The 19831-nt window shown below is 35.8% G+C and overlaps 1 protein-coding gene across 20 annotated transcripts in view; it reads right to left on the bottom strand.

Annotated features, from left to right (window-relative positions):
- Positions 1-19831, bottom strand: part of TSGA10 (testis specific 10) — a 121740-nt gene that overhangs the window by 62736 nt on the left and 39173 nt on the right. For 11 of the 20 annotated variants that reach the window (XR_001624123.2, XM_016424854.2, XM_056808663.1 and 8 more), the window contains 5 exons: positions 17180-17305; positions 16243-16395; positions 2953-3129; positions 2790-2867; positions 1688-1839 (listed from right to left, as the gene is read on the bottom strand). Coding sequence is in view for 18 of the 20 variants with exons in the window: in XM_016424854.2 (XP_016280340.1) it covers positions 1688-1839; positions 2790-2867; positions 2953-3129; positions 16243-16395; positions 17180-17239 (620 nt within the window). In the remaining 2 variants the exon portion in view is untranslated. The remainder of the gene's footprint in view (positions 1-1687; positions 1840-2789; positions 2868-2952; positions 3130-16242; positions 16396-17179; positions 17306-19831) is intronic. The other 9 variants (XR_471242.3, XM_056808660.1, XM_056808666.1 and 6 more) reach the window with 1 other exon arrangement.

Below are 19831 nucleotides of genomic sequence, written 5' to 3'. Positions count from 1 at the left end.
CAATGATTTCTTTTTTATTTAGGAATATAATTTTTCCAAGGCCTTCTTTAGCTACATCCATGAAATTTTGGCATGTTTTTCCATTGCCACTTTCTTTTTGAAAATTTTCAAAACTGTCTATGCATTGTTCTTCCACTCACTCATTATTCAGGATTACAACATTTAATCTCCATTTAAATTTGTCTTTTGTATTCATATATCCCTTATTAGTTTTAAAATTTCTGTGTTTTCTCAACGCTAGTCCTTTTTGGACTTATCTCCTGTATTTTTTTTGTCTTTTCTAAGTTCTAATTCTATCTGAAGCATTTGATGCCATTGATGACCTTCTCCTTGGATTTTTACTCTTATCTCTGGGTTTTCATGATATTATTATTTCCCAGTTAACCTGCTATCTATTTCATGGTTCCTTTGCTGGTTCATCTAATTTTGATCATTCTGTCTTGTCCCTCCCTTTTCCTGCAGTCTGTCTTATACACTCAACCCCACTCCAAAGTTTTCAGTGTTCTCACACTGTACCTTTCACCTTATCTTCTACTCATTTCCTGTCTCTTCCTATCTTGTGTTATTTAGCTAGGGCTCTGCTTAATAACTTGTTAATATAATTTGATAACTGATGAATAAATAAGTGATTTCCTCTAAATATAGATCTGACTTTGTGACTTCACTACTTATTCCATTCCAGGAGCTTCCTATTGACTCTTGGATAAAACATAAATACCTCTATTTAGCTTGTAAAGCCTTATACAATCTGCTCCCAGCCTACCTATCAAGTCTTACTATATGTTACTCTACTTCCTTCACACTGTAATTCCGTCAAGCTGGCCTTCTCAATTCTCACAAACTGTCCATCTGCCACCTCTCTGCCTTTGCAGTGGCTACCTCACATGCCAGAAATGCATTTTCATTTTACTTCTGCTTCATAGAATCTTTTTATTCTTTTATGATGAAGCTCAAGCACTAGCTTATACATAAAGCCTTTCCAAATAAGTTCAACCACTAGAACTCTCCTTCCCAAACTGCCTTGTGATATCTTTGTATATATTTTTATACATATTTGTTATCACCCCCCACTGGAATATACAAGTTCCTTGTACAAAGAGATTTTTGTTCTTTATCCAGGCAATCACAGTGTGGCATATACTTTTTTTTATTGTTTATGATGATCTTTAAGAATGTTTAATATTTTTTCCTCTCTGAATTTGTGTATGAGCACACTATGCCCACATACTCCCTTTTTTAAAGGCACAGTACAATGCTGAAAAACAATAGCTCTATCCTCTTTGAGAATCCCTAGGCTGTTTCATTTTTTTAGTGTGTAATTCCTCTCATGGTTAAGTTTTCTCTCACATTTAAGCACAATCTATTTCAGCAACTTCTACTAACTATTGTCCTGGGAACTCTTAACAGGGCAATCAGTTAGAAACTATATTATTATTAACAAGTTAGTTATTTAGTAGAGCCCTAGAAAAAGGAACACAAGTAAGAAAAGGAAGGGAAAAGAAGAGAAGACAGGATTGAAGATACAGTGTAGGAAGAAAACTCAAAAATAGAAGAGAAGCAAAGCACCAACAAAAAATGTTTTACAGATCATAAAATATCATATATAAAATTTTTTTTCTTATTTCTTAAAATAGTCTTAGAATTAATGAGTTAAAATAAGTTTTACTGAAAATAATTTCTTATTTACCTCAGTGAATTATTTTCTGCTTTTTGTCTGCCAAGTTCACTTTCTGTATCCATTGCCTTTCGTGCTAATGCTTTCATCTCCTTTTCCACAGTAGTTATGGTATCTTTCATCAAAGTCATATTTGCCATTTGTTCTAGACGTTCATCATCAAGCTAAACAAATAAAAAAACAAGACTGGTAGTCACTGGAGCTTGTCTGCCTTCCTCTTTCAAATAGGGCACACATTTTCTTTCCAAAAGGCAGTTTTAGGCCTGGTCTATAGGATGACTAAAACCAAACTGGGACTGAACACTTTTCTTGTGGTCCAGCCTCTCAGGAGTTGTCTTTAGGGTGAACAAGTAGAGGAACCGGCATGATCTCATACCCACTATATAGTTCATCCATAAAGAGCAGTCCTGGTTTGAGCCAGACCACATTTTCAATACACAACTTAACAAGATTGAAACATGCTATTTTCATTATTTTCTTTTATCCTATAGCCTAGAACTTTTTCAGCAAAAATCCCTCACAAATAAGAGAAATACGCAATCTACATATCAGGATTTTCCCCTTTTGCTATCAAAAAGGATACGACTAATAAGAATGATTAAGTACATTTCTAAGTTAAACCAAATTCCTCCTTTAATTTCTTTCATGAATTCTTAGCTTATAAGTGCCTAGTATTCACCTATAGAAACCTAATATGGATCGATCTTCATCTATAAGTTAAATTTAATGTTTTCCCAAATCTTCCAAATTACTTGTCTGATCTATTCTAAGAGAAAACAAAGCATTTCCCCTACTTCAATATAAAAGTGGAAAGAAGTAACAATCATTCAGAACAAAGATTGAAAATGTTACAAAAATCAGTAGAAATACATTACTAAGGATTATGGATGAAGAATAGAGAATTTATTCAATTTTCTTTTTTATAAGCCTTTTCCTAGACCTACACTTTTCCCTTTAACAAGGTAAAAGCACAAAGGATAAATAATACTTTTTATCTTACATAATTATAGATCCTTGATTTTTAAAAATACTACTTTTTTGAATTTATAAAAATTAAATATTCCATTACTTAATTTAAAGGCTAATTTTACAGACAAAATCTAATTTCTTTTACACTATGAACTGTAGACTCCAACTCTTCTACTCTCTGTTCCAGGTGAGCCTTCTCATTAAATGCAGTCTCTTGGGAAATCTGTTTCAAAAACAAAAACAAAAACCTTTAATTTTGTTGCATTTGTGCTTCACTGGTATTAGAGTAGATGCAATGTCTTTCTAACCTTTAACCTCTCCCTCAGACTATCTCGTTCTGTGGTCATTCTTCGTAAGTCAGTGAAGGCCACATCTCTTTCTGTTTCTACCCGTCGTAAGATTGCATGGGCTGTTGATGTTGCTTTATTAGGAGACTTGCAATTTTTCATCATTTCTCGTCTTAGTCTGGCTATTTCTTCCTGTGCCTATTATATGTAAACAAACAAGTACATATCTGTTTTAATGAGTTTGCATTAAATGTGCTAATCTATAGGCCAGTCTATATCTTGGAGATGGAGTGCTGGGCCCCACCCCACAATTCCCTTAGAGACCAAGTGGGAGGGAGGAGGGAGCCCAGACAGGGGAGGGAGGAAGCACTCCCACTGGCTGCTGGGCAGAGGGGTGGGTAATGAGAGGGGGAGGAGAGTGGCCTGAGTGCTCTCCTCCAGCTCTGCTCCTCTCCAGCCCTGTGCCATGCTGTGAACTCTGCTCCCCTCAAACTTAGCTCCTCTCCAACCCCACCAAGAGAATCATCTTCACCACAGACTCCTGCCGGCCTTACCCCAAACAGGGGAGGGAGGAAGCACTCCCATTAGCTGCTGGGCAGAGGGGTGGGGAAATGAGGGATGTCCTCAGGCATATGGAGAAGGGGAAGGGAACAGCTCTGCTGAAGCTGGCTTTCTAGTAATGAACTCTGGCAGAGGACTGCAGGCATGCCCACAAGAGAGGGCTCTGCATGCCCTTTTAGGCATGTGTGCCATAGATTCATCATCATGGCTATAGGCTAACAATGAAAATGAAAGCTTTTTGGGGAAGTGTGGGACAATTAAACTGTATATTTTACATAAATTTTAGTTATACAATCAAGATTAAGGGAAACACAAAATGTGCAAAATGTAAATAGATAGGTAAAAAGGTACCTGGCAAAAGGGAATATTTTCCAAATAATTCTTTTATTATAATTATTCCTTCTCCTTTATGCATTTGAATACTGGAAAGAGTCTTATTTTAATGAAATACAACAAACTTCCAATTCAATATTAAATGGTCACTACATGTACCTGGCTAACAGCTTATAATAACAGATCATTAGTGGGAAGAAATTCTATATAACTATTGCCCTCATATCTTTTTTTTGATGCCCTAAAATGCTTTCTTTTTTTTTTTTTAATTTTTAAACATTATTTTATTTGGTCGTTTTCATACATTATTCACTGGAAACAAAGATCATTTTCTTTTCCTCCCTCCCCCCCCCCCCCCCCGCCTTTCCCTCTCCCATAGCCGATGCATGATTCCACTGGTTATCCCATGTGTTCTTGACTCGAACCCATTTCCCTGTTGTTGGAATTTGCATTATAGTGTTCATTTAGAGTCTCTCCTCAGTCTTATCTCCTCCAATCCTGTAGTCAAGCAGTTGCTTTTCATCGGTGTTTTTACTCCCACAGTTTATCCTCTGCTTGTGGGTAGTATTTTTTAGATCCCTGCAGATTGTTCAGGGACATTACATTGATACTAATGGAGACGTCCATCACCTTCGATTGTACCACAATGTATCAGTCTCTGTGTACAATGTTTTCCTGGTTCTGCTCCTTTCGCTCTGCATCACTTCCTGGAGGTTGTTCCAGTCTCCATGGAATTCCTCCACTTTATTATTCCTTTTGGCACAATAGTATTCCATCACCAACATATACCACAATTTGTTCAGCCATTCTCCAATTGAAGGGCATCCCCTCATTTTCCAATTTTTGGCCACCACAAAGAGCGCAGCTATGAATATTCTTGTACAAGTCTTTTTCCTTATTATCTCTTTGGGGTACAGACCCAGCAGTGCTATGGCTGGATCAAAGGTCAGACAGTCTTTTAGTGCCCTTTGGGCATAGTTCCAAATTGCCCTCCAGAATGGTTGGATCAATTCACAACTCCACCAGCAATGAATTAATGTCCCCACTTTGCCACATCCCCTCCAGCATTCATTACTTTCCTTTGCTACCATGTTAGCCAATCTGCTAGGTGTGAGGTGATACCTCAGAGTTGTTTTGATTTGCTTCTCTCTGATTATAAGAGATGTAGAGCACTTTTTCATGTTCTTATTAATAGTTTTGATTTCTTTGGCTGAGAACTGCCTGTTCATGTCCCTTGCCCATCTGTCAATTGGAGAATGGCTTGATTTTTTGTACAATTGATTTAGTTCTTTATAAATTTGAGTAATTAAACCTTTGTCAGAGGTTTTTATGAAGATTGTTTCCCAATTTGTTGCTACCCTTCTGATTTTGGTTACATTGGTTTTGTTTGTACAAAAACTTTAATTTGATGTAATCCAGATTATTTATTTTGCATTTTGTAACTCTTTCTAAGTCTTGCTTGGTTTTGAAGTATTTCCCTTCCCAAAGGTCTGACATGTATACTATTCTGTGTTCGCCTAATTTTCTTATAGTTTCCTTCTTTATGTTCAAGTTATTCACCCCTTTTGAATTTATCTTGGTGTAGGGTGTGAGGTGTTGATCTAAGCCTAATCTTTCCCACACTGTCCTCCAATTTTCCCAGCAGTTTTTATGAAATAGTGGATTTTTGTCCCAAAAGCTGGGATCTTTGTGTTTGTCACCTAAAATACTTTCTTAACACCACAAAATCTCTACAAGTCACCAAACTAATTCATCTCAATCCTGTATCTGACAAATAATCTTAATTCTTGCTAAGAAAAAAAAAATTAAGGCCTTTAGATAGAAGCTCCCTCCTTTTTCTACTTCCATATTTCTTTTATTTTCCTAATAATCCCTAGCTTTCCTACTGGCTCAGAGGAAAAGGAATTCATCCTTATCTCCAAAGCAAATTTCTTCATATATACATTTCTACACACACACACACACACACACACACACACACACACACATCCTTGAACCTATCTCCTCCAAATTCTTTTACTACCCTTTTTTCTCAACTATTCTCAAAAGCCTTTAATTTCTCTATCTACCAGGTCTTTCCCTTTGTCCTCAAATAAAAATAGGTTTGTCCTATTTTTATAAAACATTTCCTTGAATCTATCATCCCTTCTAGCTACTGCTAAGAAGAATATCACCTAGGAAAGTTTCTACATCTATTATGTCTACTTCTTAACTATCCCATCCCTCCCTTATCACTCTCTTTCAGTTTAGTTCTTGATCAGAACATTCTCACTGAAATAATATTTATGATTAATAATTATTAAAGTCATTAATGCCATTAATCACCAAAAGTCTCTTCTCAGATTTCATTCTAATTAGTTGTTATCATATTCTCTATTAAACATTTTTTCCCCTTGAGCTTCCATGATATGTACTAACTTCATTTTCCTATTTCTTTAACCACTCCCCAAAATTACCCAGGGGCTTTTTTTCTGCCTTTTTGATACATAAAGGATTTTCCAGTGTTTTTATCTAGACTGACTGCTCTCTTTCTATGCCTCAGAATTTTCATGTAATTCATATGGCTTCAGTTATCACTTCCAAGTAATGATTCTCAAACATGTATGTTTTCCTCAACTGAAATTCCAGCTGTCTGCTCCACATTTCCACTTGGATTTCCTGCCATTAATTTAAATTTGACAAATCTAAAACCAAATTCATTCTTTTCTCTCAAACTATTTCTTCAAACTGACTGCCCTATTTCTGTTAAGATTAATATAATTCTCCTGGTTAGCAGTAACACAATCCACTCAGGCTCAAAAATATCTCAGTGATCTTTCATTCTTCCTTCAACTAGATATTCAGTTAGAAAATACAAGTTTTTCCATCAAACTTTTCTTGCTCTTTCTTTCCATTCCTACTGTTGGCATACTAATTAAGTCTTTATTACCTTAAGCTCAAACTTAGGCTACTGTCTAACTGGTCTCTGTCTCTAGACCAAAGTTTCCAAATATTTTGTGTTAAGGACACTTGTCAGTCTGATGGAACCTATGTACCCTTTCTCAGAATAATGTTTTTAAGTGTGCAAAATACTTAGGAATAAATGGAAGCCAGTTTTATTGAAATAAAGGTATACTTTTCCCCATTTAAGTTCAGTAAATACCTGAAATGTATCCACGTATCTGCTCTAACCTCTTCCTCCTCTACTACTAAATACACAGCTAGCACAATAATGCTCCTATAAAAATTCCTTTGCTCATCCTGCTTCAGTGTCCAAAGACCTTCAGCAGCTTTCTATCATCTAAAGAATAAATTCTAAACTTCTTGGTATACCTAAAGGTCATCCATAATTTGAGCTTCCCTATAGTCATGTGAACAGGAATAGGAAGGAGCCAAAATACCAGATGAGGAGGAGGTACTGATACATTAAGAAATGCATCATATATTGACTTTCCTAATTTGAGAATATAATTTACAATGCTTTGAGCTTTTTAGATTAAAAAATGACAACTCTAGTTTTAAGTTTTAATTATTTTAAAGCTTTATCTCAAATGTTTTCCCATATAGAAACCTTCCACTTTAGCTCAAAATGAGCTATATACTATCTTCTGAATGTTTTTTAATACTTTTCAATCTTTATCCTTTATTGATATAAACTGTTTCTCTAACCTGCAATACTCTGTCCTACTCCTCTGCCTAAATAAAGTGTTCAGAGTCCAGCTCAAAGTCTATTTTGCTCATACATCATTCCTTCATCAGACTGATTGAAAGAAATCTCCTTGAAATTCCATAATTATTGTCTCTACCATTCAAAGGGCAAAACACATGTGACTTACATTACAATTATTTGAATATAGGTCATATTTTCACAATTGAATTGTAAGTCCCTAGAAAGCAGGAACTTTCTTTTTGTATATTTCTCAAAGGCCTAGCATAATGGTTTACAAGTCCTTTAGATAATGCTTTATAAATGCTCAATAAATATTTGTTAAATGAAGATTATATCCATTTAATAATGCACTTAAGGTATTATTTTTCAATTTAATTCATCAAATATATTAGGAAACCTAAATTTATATATAATATTAACTATTCTCATAAGAATTGGATATTTTTCAAAATAGTATCCTAGCTTACGAACTTGTATTAACACAATGATCAACTATGATTCCAGACATGGTTAATGATAGTAACTAGCATTTATGTAGTTCTTTAAAGTTTACAAAACACTTTACAAATATTATCTCATTTTAGCTTCGCAACAACATAGTAGGTGATATTTATCCTCTTTTTAAAAAATATAGAAACTGAAGTAGGCAGCAGTTAAATGTCTCGTTTAGACTCATACAGGTTGTAAGCATCTGAGGCTAGATTCTCATACTCAGGTGTTCCTGGCTCCAGGTCTGGTGGTGAAGCATGCTATTCAACTCCTGACATGGAAGTAATAAATAATGGATGCAGAACAAGACATATATATTTTTTGGTCATGGCCAATAAATTTGTTTTGTTAAACTGCATGTATTTGTTAAAAAGAATTTTTCTTTCATTTTCAGTAGCAAAGATTGTTGTTGCTTGCCCTTCGTTTTCAAAGAGAAACAATGATTTGACATTTTTCAAAATAATGTTTTGATGAAAATAGCTTACTGATCAGAAAGGGATAGAAAATTTTAAGTCAATAGGCCAAGCTCAGAGTAGAAGATAAATAGCTGAACTTAAATGACTTTGTACACTCACAGAACAAGAGAACTGCAGATGTGGAAGGAACTTCTGTGGTATTCTAGTCTAGCTGACACCTAAAGAATGCTTTCTATGACACCCTGAATAAGTACCTAGTCTTTAGTGATAACTTAAGACTTTTATGGTAGATCTTTTATATACAAGAAACAGACATTAGATCTGTGGAGAAAGGAAGAACTTATGACCAAATAAGAGATAGATAACATTATAAGATATAAAATGAATTATTTTTATTAAATTAAATTTTAAAAGGTTTTATATGAACAAAACCAATATAAACAGGATTAGAAGAGAAGCAACAAACTAGGAAAATTTTTTTTTGCAAATTTCTCTAATAAAAGTCTAATTTCTATTAATTCTCTATTTATAGAGAACTAAGTCAAACTTATAAGACTCCAAGTCATTCCTCAGCTGAAAAATGGTTAAAGGATATAAATAAGGCATTTTCAGGTGAAGAAATCAATACTATCAGTAATCATATAAAAAATGTTCCAAATTGCTCTTGATTATAGAGAAATTCAAATTAAAACATCTCTGAGATACCACTTTATAACTATCAGATTAGCCAATGTGACAATAAAGGAAAGTGATAAATGTTGTGGGGATGTGGCAAAATTGGGACACTGATGCATTGCTGGTGTATAGTTGTGAACTAATCCAGCCATTCTGGAGGGAAGGTCGGAACCACACCCAAAGGACTATAAAAACTGTGCATACCCTTTGATCCTGTAATACCACTAGTAGGTGTGTATCCCAAAGAGATCAAATTGGGGGGGGGGCGCTACTTGTACAAAAATATTTATAGTGGCTCTTTGAGGGGATATTCATCAATTGGGGAATTGCTGAATAAATCCTGGTTCATGTTGGTGATAGAATACTGCTGTAAGAAATGATAAGCAAGATGATAAGCAAGATGATTTCAGAAAAGGCTGGAAAGACCTACATGAACTGATGCAAAATGAAATAAGCAGAACCAGAACACTGTACACAGAAACAGCAATAATGTACAATTCTCAACTACGAAAGACTTAACTACTCTCAGCAATACAATGATCTGGGACAGTTCTGAAGGACTTATGACAAAGAATGCTATCCACCTCCAGAGAAAGAATTGTTGGAGTCAGACTGCAGATCAAAGCATACTGTTTTTCACAATAGATTATTTATGCTTTTATTTTGGAGTTTTGGTTTTATTTGAGTTTTCTCTTACAATGACCAATATGGAAATATGTTTTGCAAGATAATATATGTATAACCCAAATCAAATTGCCTACCATCTTCAAGAAGGGGGAAGGAAGGGAGGGAAGAAAACAACTGAGATTGGTAATTGGCAAATGTAATTGGGAAAATTTTTTAAAAAGAATCTTGCTTCAATTCTCTCCCTCTCTCCAAGATGGTAAGCAATCTGATATACACACAGACACACATACATATTTTACATGTGCAATCATGTGAAACAATTTTCCATACAAACCCTTTTAAGGAAGGAAACTGGAACAAAAAGAAATTAAGGAAGCAAGTGAAAAATGCTTGCTTTGGTCTAGATTCAGATTCCATCAATTCCTTCTCTAGAAGCAGATGGCATTTTTTATCATGAGTCCTTTGGGATAGTTTTGGACCATTGTATTGCTGAGAATAGGTAAGTTATTCACAGTTGTTCAGCATACAATATTGCTATCATTATGTACAATATTTTCCTGGTTCTGCTTACTTCACTCTCCTTCAGTTTATTTCCAGGTTTTTCTGAGCTCCTCCTGGTCATCATTTCTAACAGCATAACAGTATTCCATTATAATGATATACTACAACTTACTAAGCCATTCCCCAATTGATGAGTATATGCTCCGTTTCCAATTCTTTGCCTCCACAAAAAGAACTGCTTTCAATATTTTTGTACATATACATATCCTTATTTTTGTTTTTTATCTATTTGGAATACAAACCTAAAAATGGTATTACTGGATCAAAGAATATGTACTGTTTTATAGCCCTTCGGTCATAGGTCCAAATTGTTCCCCAGAATGATTGAATCAGTTCACAACTCCCCACAATTTTCCCACATTCACTATAAGTTTTGTAATTTTCCTTTTCTGTCATAATACCTCATCTGAAAGGTATGGGGTGGTACCTCAGAGTTGTTTTTAATGTGCATTTCTCTAATTAATAATGACAATGCATTTTTTGTGTGACTATAAAGAACTTTAATTACTTTGTCTGAGAACTGCCTGTTCATATCCTTTGACCATTTATCAAATGGGGAATGACTTGTATTCTTACACATTTGACTCCTTTCTCCATGTATTTGAGAAATGAAGCCTTTATTAGAGATTTGTCATAAAAACCTTTGCACCATTATGATTACTGTGTATTACTCTCCTTCATATTTTCTCCTTTATTTTCTGATTACCATATCCCTCAATTTGCCCTCTTTTCTATCAGCCTTACCCCTCCTTCTCTTATCCCCTTTCCCTCCAACTTGATAGATTTCGATGCCCAACTGATTGTGTATATTCTTCCCTTGTTGAGCAAACTACGATAAGAATAAGATTCATGTGTTTCCCTCCTCACCTCTCCCATCTTCACCCCCACTATAAAAGTTCTTTTATGTCTCTTTTATGTAAGATGTCTTACCCCATTCCCCTTTCCCTTCCTCCCAATGCATTCCTCTTTCTCATACCTTAATTTTATTTTACATCATCCCATTTTATTCAACTCACACCCTTGCCCTCTATGTATACTCCTTCTAACTACCCTATTAATGATAAAGTTCTTGGGAGTTATGAGAATCATATTCCTATTTGGATATGCAAACAATTTAACCTTATTGAATGAATATAATTTGATTTCTCTTTCTTGTTTACTTTTTTATGTGCTTCTTGAGTCCTGTATTTGAAAATAAAATTTTCATGAGGGATGTTTGAAAGTTCATATTTCATTGAAAACCCATTTTTTCCCCTGAAAGATAATGCTAAGTCTTGCTGGGTAAGTAATTCTTAGTTGAAGTCCTAGCTCCTTTGCCCTATGGAATTCCATATTCCAGACCCTACAATCCTTTAATGTAGAAACAGTTAAATGGGGTGTCATCCTGACTGTGGCTTCACAATATTTGAATTGTTTCTTTTTAGCTGCTAACTATATTTTCTCCTTGACCTGGGAATTCTAGAAATTGACAATAAAATTGCTGGGAGGTATCCTTTTAGGATGTCTTTCAAAAGATTGATGGAGTCTTTCAATTTCTATTTTGCCTTCTAGTTCTAACTATTTTTTTTTAAACCCTTACCTTCCGTCTTGGAGTATTGGCTCCAAGGCAGAAGAGTGGTAAGGGCTAGGCAATGGGTGTTAAGTGACTTGCCCAGGGTTACACAGCTGAGAAGTGTCTGAGGCCAGATTTAGTTCTAACTATTAAAGCAATTTTCCTTGATAATTTCTTGAAAGATGAAGTCTAAGCTCTTCTTCTGATCATGGCTTTCAGGTAGTCCAATAATTCCTAGATGATCTCTCCTAGAATTTTTTCCAGGTCAGTTCTTTTTTTCAATGAGATAGTTCACATTTTCTTCTATTTTTTCATTATTTTGACTTTAATTGTTTCTTGATATCTCATGGAATCATTAGCTTCCATTTATACAATTCTAATTATTAAAACATGGTTTTCTTGAGTGAGTTTTTGTACCCCTTTTTCTGTTTGGTCAATTTTGCTTTTGAAAGAATTCTTTTCCTCAGTGAATTGTGTACCTCTTTTTCTATATGATCAATTCTTCCTTTTTCATTTTACCAATCCTGCTTTTTAAAAAGTACTCTTCACTCAATTTTTGTACCTTTTTTTACCATTTGGTCTATTCTGTTTTATAATGTATTAATTTTTTCAGCATTTTTTGTGTGCCTCCTTTACCATGCTGATGATTCTTTTTCCATATTTTTCTTGTATCATTCTCATTTCTTTTCCCAATTTTTCTTCTACCTCTTTTTATTTTTAAAATCTTTTTTCGAGCTCCTCCATTAATTCTTTTGGGGCTTCAGACCAATTCCTATTTTTCTTTGAAGTTTTTGTTGAAGCAGTATTGACTTTGTGTTGTCTATAGAGTTTGTATTTTTGGTCTTCCCTATCACCAAAATAACTTTCTATGTTAAGTTTCTTTATCTGTTGCTTAACTTAAAAAACTGTTAATGTTGGGCTCTGTAACTATAGTGAAGGGAGCACTGTTCAAAGTTTGAGGTTCTTTGTACAGCTGCCTTCAGAGTTAATTCTGGGATCTATATGCTTCCAGTTCTTCCAAGATAGTATGATGTAGGGAGAGGTGTGTTCAAAACTCTCCTCACCTGTGCTCTGGTCTTTGAGTAACTACAAGCACACTTTTCCTCCCTGAAACTATAATCAGAGACATCCCCTGCTCTATTGTGGCTGTAAGTGCTAATGTAAGTGCTAATAGTGCTCCTCTTCACCCTATGACCATGGCCTGAATCTGCATATGGGCAATGTGATTAGAATCTTGTGCCCAGAGCCAGTAAAAAGACCCCTCCAATCACTTTCTGAGCAATTGTCCAATTTCCTCTTATGGCTTGGGGCTGTGAGCTCCAGAAGTCTTTGCTGCTAATTCAGCCACCCCCAATACCTGCTGCTGTCCTGGTAAGGCCTCCCTTGGTGTGCTGCTTTGTACTTCACTCATGCATAAAAATCTTTTTTGCTGGTCTTCTAAGTTGTGTTGGGCTGAAAAATTATTTTACTCAATCTTCTTGTGGGTTATGCTGCTCCAGAATTCATTTTGAGGCATTCTAACTATTCTTCCAAAATGCACAGTGCACACCTAATTATTCCCAGCTTTCTCTTCCTCCAATAAAAATGTAGTAGACACTTTTCCCATAATTTTTTTTTCCATTTCTACCCCAGCAACTTTCACTGCCTGGAGGGTGATAATCATACCTTGTTGAGTCATACATCTTTTGAAACTGTAATAGAGGCAAGTGAAGAAAGTATACATTATTTTGCTTTGGCATGGAGAAACTCAGTAAAAGTACAAATAAATATGTATGCTTCCATCCTGAGTATTTCATGCCAAACTTTTGATCTTTTCCTAATTTCCTCATCTACTTTCTTTTTCTGTCCAGGTAGTTGTTTGTTTCTTTCTTTCTTTCTTCCTTCCTTCTTTCCTCTTTCCTTCCTTCCTTCCTTCCTTCCTTCCTTCCTTCCTTCCTTCCTTCCTTCCTTCCTCTCTCTCTTTCTTTTTCCTTTTCTTTCTTTCTTTCTTTCTTTCTTTCTTTCTTTCTTTCTTTCTTTCTTTTCTTTTCTTTTTCTTTCACCCTTACCTTCCATGTTGGAATCAATACTGTGTATTGGTTCCAAGGCAGAAGAGTGGTAAGGGCCTGGCAATGGGTGGTCAAATGACTTGCCCAGGGTCACATAGCTGGGAAGTATCTGAGGCCAGATTTAAACCCAGGACCTCCTGTCTCTAGGCCTGGCTCTCAATCCACTGAGCCACCCAGCTGCCCCCTGTCCAGGTAGTTTTTTGAAGGTTTGGATGATTATCATTTCTCTAATTCTGTTGATTTTCATCTACATGCTCTATATCATGTTTTCTCCCTTTCTGATTTCTAGATTTCCTCAAACAAATTGCCTTAATATATGATGCTATCCCAGAACCCACCTTATCTAATTTTGCCAACCCACCAAGCCTCAATAGCATCTGTTAGGTGAAATTTTCCTCCTTATATTGGGATCTAAAGCATTCATCTTATTTGTTGACCATATATGCACACAGTTCTATAAAACCATGTTGTTGTTATTGTTGTTACTGTTTTTATTGGCTCCTTTCTTGGACTTTGTTTCCTGTGAAGTTTTATGTGTCTTAAACCTCCTTTTCTCCCCTCCTTATAGCTATTCTCCAAGGTATCAGTTAAGTATTTTGGTGTATATATGTAGAACTTTCTTTCTACTCCGTTCCTTTTATTTAAAGTCCTTTTAGTCAGATTTTTTTAGAATTCAAGCAAAAGCATTCTTATGAGTGCTTGTTCAATGAATCACCAAGTATTATTAGGTATCTGATATATGCCAGCAATGTGCTATGTGCTGTGGATACAAGAAAAAGAAATGTAAAGATCCCTGCTTGAACTTGGCTTATAGGCTAATGAGGAAAGAAGTACATATAAAAAAATCATACAGTATGACTATAAAGTTATATTTAAAGTTATATTCACATATATAAAAACATATAAACAATATATGTATGTATATATGCTTGTACATGTACACACAAAGTAGTTAAATACTTCTGAAAGGGAGGTCACTAGAACATTTAGGAGGGTTAGGAAAGGCTTCATGCAGAAGGGGTTGAGCTGTCTCTTAAGGGAATAAGCCTATTTAGCAATGATATGGGAGTTTACAAAGTAATTATTTGTCTTTTAGAACTTTTCTATCCCACAAAATCTCGGGTTTCTACCCTTCAGGGACTTGTGCCCATCATTTAAAAATCATCTACTATCCGTTGCCAAAATGTATATACTCATGTATATAAAAAACATTCTTACCCACAATAACAAAACAATAAAAAATAAAATTTTGTTAAGAAAGTCATATAAAGCATTTGTGCCTCTCACTTGTTTAATGGCATTAGAAAGTACATATTTAGAATTTTGTAATTGAGCCATTCCCCAATTGACAAATGGTTAAGGGACATGAATAGGCAGTTTTCACAGAAAAAAATCAAAACTATCAATAAGCACATGAAAAAGTGTTCTAAATGCCTCCTGATCAGAGAAATACAAATGAAAACAACTCTGAGGTACCACATCACACCTAGCAGACCAGCCAATATGGCAGCAAAGGAAAGTGATCAATGTTGGAGGGGATGTGGCAAAATTGGGACACTAATACACTGCTGGTAGAGTTGTAAATTGGTTCAATACTTCTGGAGGGCAATTTGGAACTATGCCCAAAGGGCAATGAAAGACTGTCTGCCCTTTGATCCAGTCATACCAGTGCTGGGTTTGTACCCCAAAGAGAAAATAAAGAAAAAGACTTGAACAAAAATATTCATAGTTGCGCTCTTTGTGGTGGCCAAAAATTGGAAAATGAGGGGATGCCCATCGATTGGGGAATGGCTGAACAAATTGTGGTATCTGATGATGATGGAATACTATTGTGCTCAAACGAATAATAAAGTGGAGGAATTCCATGGGAACTGGAACAACCTCCAGGAACTGATGCAGAGTGAAAGGAGCAGAACCAGGAGAACATTGTACATAGAGACTGATACACTGTGGTACAATCAAATGTAATGGACTCCTCTACTAGCAGCAATGCAATAACCCAGGAAAATCCAGAGGAACTTATGAGAAAGAACACTATCCACATCCAGAGAAAGAACTGTGGGAGCAGAAACACAGAAGAAAAACATATGATTGATCACGTAATTCAATATGGATATTGTCATCAATTAGAGTTCTGATGTTAAAAGATCACTCTATGGCAGATTTGGAAATAGGTTTTTAACAGTGATACATGTATAACCCAGTGGAACTACCTGTCAACCCTGGGGAGTGGGGGGAGGGGGAAGACTCAGGGATGGGGGGAGATAATGAATCATGTAACTGTAGAAAACTATTTTAAATTTAAAAAAGGGAAAAAAAGAACTTTGTGAGGAATATATATACACTTTTTATAGTGGGATAAATTAATCAGTTTTTTTGCCCACCTATAAATAAAGTTACCTGTTCATAAAGAAGAAAGGTCTTGTCTCTTTCAGATGTGAGAACTTTGACGTTACCCTGAATTTCAGCCAAGTGACGCTCATATTTTTCCAACATACACTTAAGTTCCTCACGATCTCTTGTTTTCATAAGGTCTGCATCACAATTTGCTCCCTAAAATCATTATAAAAATTTTATAAGTCTTGTCACTTAGGTTTTTGAAACAAGTATACCTGTCTTTACTCTGCCTTGAACTATATTATATATATACATATAGTCTTCTCTCTAATGGAAAAACTACACTTTACTGCACAGCTTTCATTGGCTATTATTTCTTAGCTTTCACAATCAAGCTTTTTAAACAAGTAAATTATATCTACTTCCTCACAACTCACCTTCTGCATAACAGATTAACAGCTTGTTTATTAATCATGTTTTGAGGTTTATAAAGTACTTTCCTCCCAAACATTCTCTCAAGTAGGCAATGCAATTATTATTAGAATCATCCTTATTTTGTAGTTGAGGAAACAAACTCTGCAAACTGGAGTGCCTTGACCAGGAAAAAACACGGCTGTTATGCATCTAAGGTGGGATTTGAATCCAGAACCTTCCTAATTACCAATCTAGTAATTCTTCCACTAATAATGATCAGTGTATGCAACCTCAATCTAAATATGCCCACCAGTACTTACTAAGAAGGTGAGATTAATATAGCTACCTCTAAAAAAAACAAAAAAAATTCATTTTCTCAAACTGTTCCCATTCATCTGACTTTTTTCCCTACCCAGTTTGTTTACTTTCAAAAAGTACGATACATCTCTGTATTTGTTACACAGTCAAGAGTATCTCTATGAGTCACCCACTAAACACTTAATGCTAAATCAATATGAAAGCCAAAGAAGATATTTTGTTCAAATTATATAGCAATATATAATAATATAAATGTAACATAACATACCAAACATACCCTGGGAGGTGGAGAAGGACGTCGAGGACTTTTAGATCTACTTCGAATCATCTTTCCCAAATTTTCAGCTTCACTCTTGATTTGTCTGCTCCTAAAGCCTTGATAAAGGGATCAAGTCTAGAAGAAGATTTATTTTGTTTTTTCAGTCTAAAATGATCTTGCCAATGAGGAAAAAATTAGGTAGTTTAGTGGAAGCTAAGTAAAACTAGTCTTTTTTAAATAGAATAAAATTTGATAATCATTCAAGGTTCTAAAATAAAATTTGATTTTTTCATTAAAGTCTAGAATTACATAATTTCAAACTCATTCCTTTTTTTAAAATGTTTTTGTTGATGTCTTGTTTCTTATATGATCATAGTTATCCTCAGTATCTCTCTCCTGCCCCAAAAGCCACCTCAAATCGAATCCAAATTTTATTTACTGTCAAAGCTTCCTGTCCCTAGTATTTGTGAAGGTTCCATATATTGTTTACTTTTTCTTTTAATCTCTTTCTTTTTCCCCCTATGAACTCAGGATTTGAAGGAAGGAAAGATAAAATGTTTAAATAGATGAGAAATGTCCTCATAATTTCAATAGGTGTTTAGAAATACTCAGATGTATGAGATGGAATTAAAATGTGTATGATTCTCAAAGTGAACTATTTAGCTTGTCCCTCCCCAACTCCAATATTCCAAAGGCAAAGACTCCCAGTTGACTTTCCTAGGGGAAAGACTTTAGCAGATTTCAATAATGTTAAATTCACAAGAACATTTTTGATAGCAGGACAAACCAGCCTGGGAAAGTACATTTTTACTTCTAATTTGAAGGATGAATGACACAGCCCAGTTTCTTTTCTTATGGGAACTTTGGGGGAATGGAACTCTTATTAGGGGAATGATAATCTTGTTGGGAGGTACTTCATTAATTTGTATAATTGCTCCAAGACTGCAAACATCATAGCCCCCTCCCAATAAGAAGGGGGATAGATGAGAAAGGAGGGTGGAATCTTGTGTCAGGATTACTATAAAAATTCTGTTCTTACACTCAGGCTCTGCATTTTGCTATTAGAGCAACTTGCCATGCATTTAGGGTATCTGTCATGCTAGGATATTGTCACTAGTGCAATATGCCGCCTTTTCTGAATGGAGAATAAAAACTGTTCCTTTATCACTGGATTTCTCTCATCCACTTTATTGAGGGTAAGAGATTTTCAAGCTACACATAATCTCATCCCACTCAGTTTGGGGGCTCATCCAGGATTCTGGAATGCAAGTGAGTTCTCTCAGTTCCCTCTTTTGGTAAGCAAGACCAGTCAGCCAGTATTTTTGGCTGCCTCCCAAGAGGAGGTCTGTGGGTCCAGGAGGAAGGATAAGAGAGTGAAAGTGAAACCACAGAGCATAGAAGACTAAAGCAGAGAAAGGCTCAAGGTGTGAGAGAGGTTTGATCCTTACTCCGAAGAGTTCCTTTGGATGTGCATGGGTGTGAGGCATCAGGTGTGGAGCAAGAGTGGAATCTCAGAGTATGCATTTTCAGTCTCCCAGGAGGAATCCAGTCAGAAATGAGGCAAAACAAGTGTTGTGTGTGTTTAAGAAATCCAGGGAACGAGACAAAATGGGAGGAGGTTCCCAAGTCTGTTGAGGATTTGCAAGGTTGAACAAACTCTGGCTAACTTTGCAAGATATTCTGGAGTAAGAAGTCCAGGGGTGAGCAAAGCTAGGGTTTATTTTCTGAAGATATCTCAGGCAAGACACAGGTTGCACTGGTGAGTCCAAAAGTAAGCAGGTCAAGTTGACCAATTTTCAGAATATGTTTGGACTAATGAATCCAAAATAAGCAAACTGGGGGAATTATCAGGAAAGATTTTTACAGAGTTTTTAGACACCTTGATTCTAAGATAAACAAACACGGAATATCAGAATGGGGCAAGGAAGTTCAAGAAAAAAGAATAGCAAGGAGGAAAAAAAGAGTTCATAGGAAATCCCGAGAGACAGCCCTTTATGGGTTAAATTACAAACCTGGGATAGTTCATCCCAATATAAACATATGGATAAAGAGGAAATGATAAAATGTTGTTGTTTCCAGTGGGAAGGGCATCCCTGGTAAAAGTGCCTTGTATTGGCCCAGGTTTGGTTCCACAGAGGAGTAGGCTTGTGAACTATTAAATTTCCTTATATATTTAAAATAGCCTAGACAGGAGGACAAATGTGCTTCTGCTGCCCTCTGGCTGCCAGACGTGGGAATGTTTGTTTTAAATGAGAAAAAGGAGGAAAGGGAGATAACAGAATTACGTAAGGAGGAGGAGGAGGTTTTTAAGGGAGGATGAGAATAAGAATTTGTGGGCTTCATCTGAAGTTCTTCCTCCTTCATATTTACCAGCTCTGGATCCCCATATTTCTCCACCACTTCCTCTTTTTATTCCCCAGGTACTCCCACCCTCACCTGAGGAGAATTTAGCCTCTCTTATCTATTCCTCTTGGACTCCTGTGTTGAGAACTTAGACAGCTAGTGAGGAATGAGAGGAATCTGCCCGGTAGGGGTGGGGGTGGACCACTACACACAGTGAAGTAGTACCCATTAAAGTAAGTCCCATTTGGGCTGGAGATTCGATTTGTTAATGCTCCTCCTGAGTGGTTCTGAAGTGGATCATCTTGTCTCAGCATGAGC

Source organism: Monodelphis domestica, chromosome 8 (genome assembly GCF_027887165.1).
Source record: "Monodelphis domestica isolate mMonDom1 chromosome 8, mMonDom1.pri, whole genome shotgun sequence".
NCBI lineage: Eukaryota > Metazoa > Chordata > Mammalia > Didelphimorphia > Didelphidae > Monodelphis > Monodelphis domestica.
The sequence above is the reverse complement of the archived record's forward strand: the minus strand, read 5'-3'. Positions and strand labels throughout refer to the sequence as shown.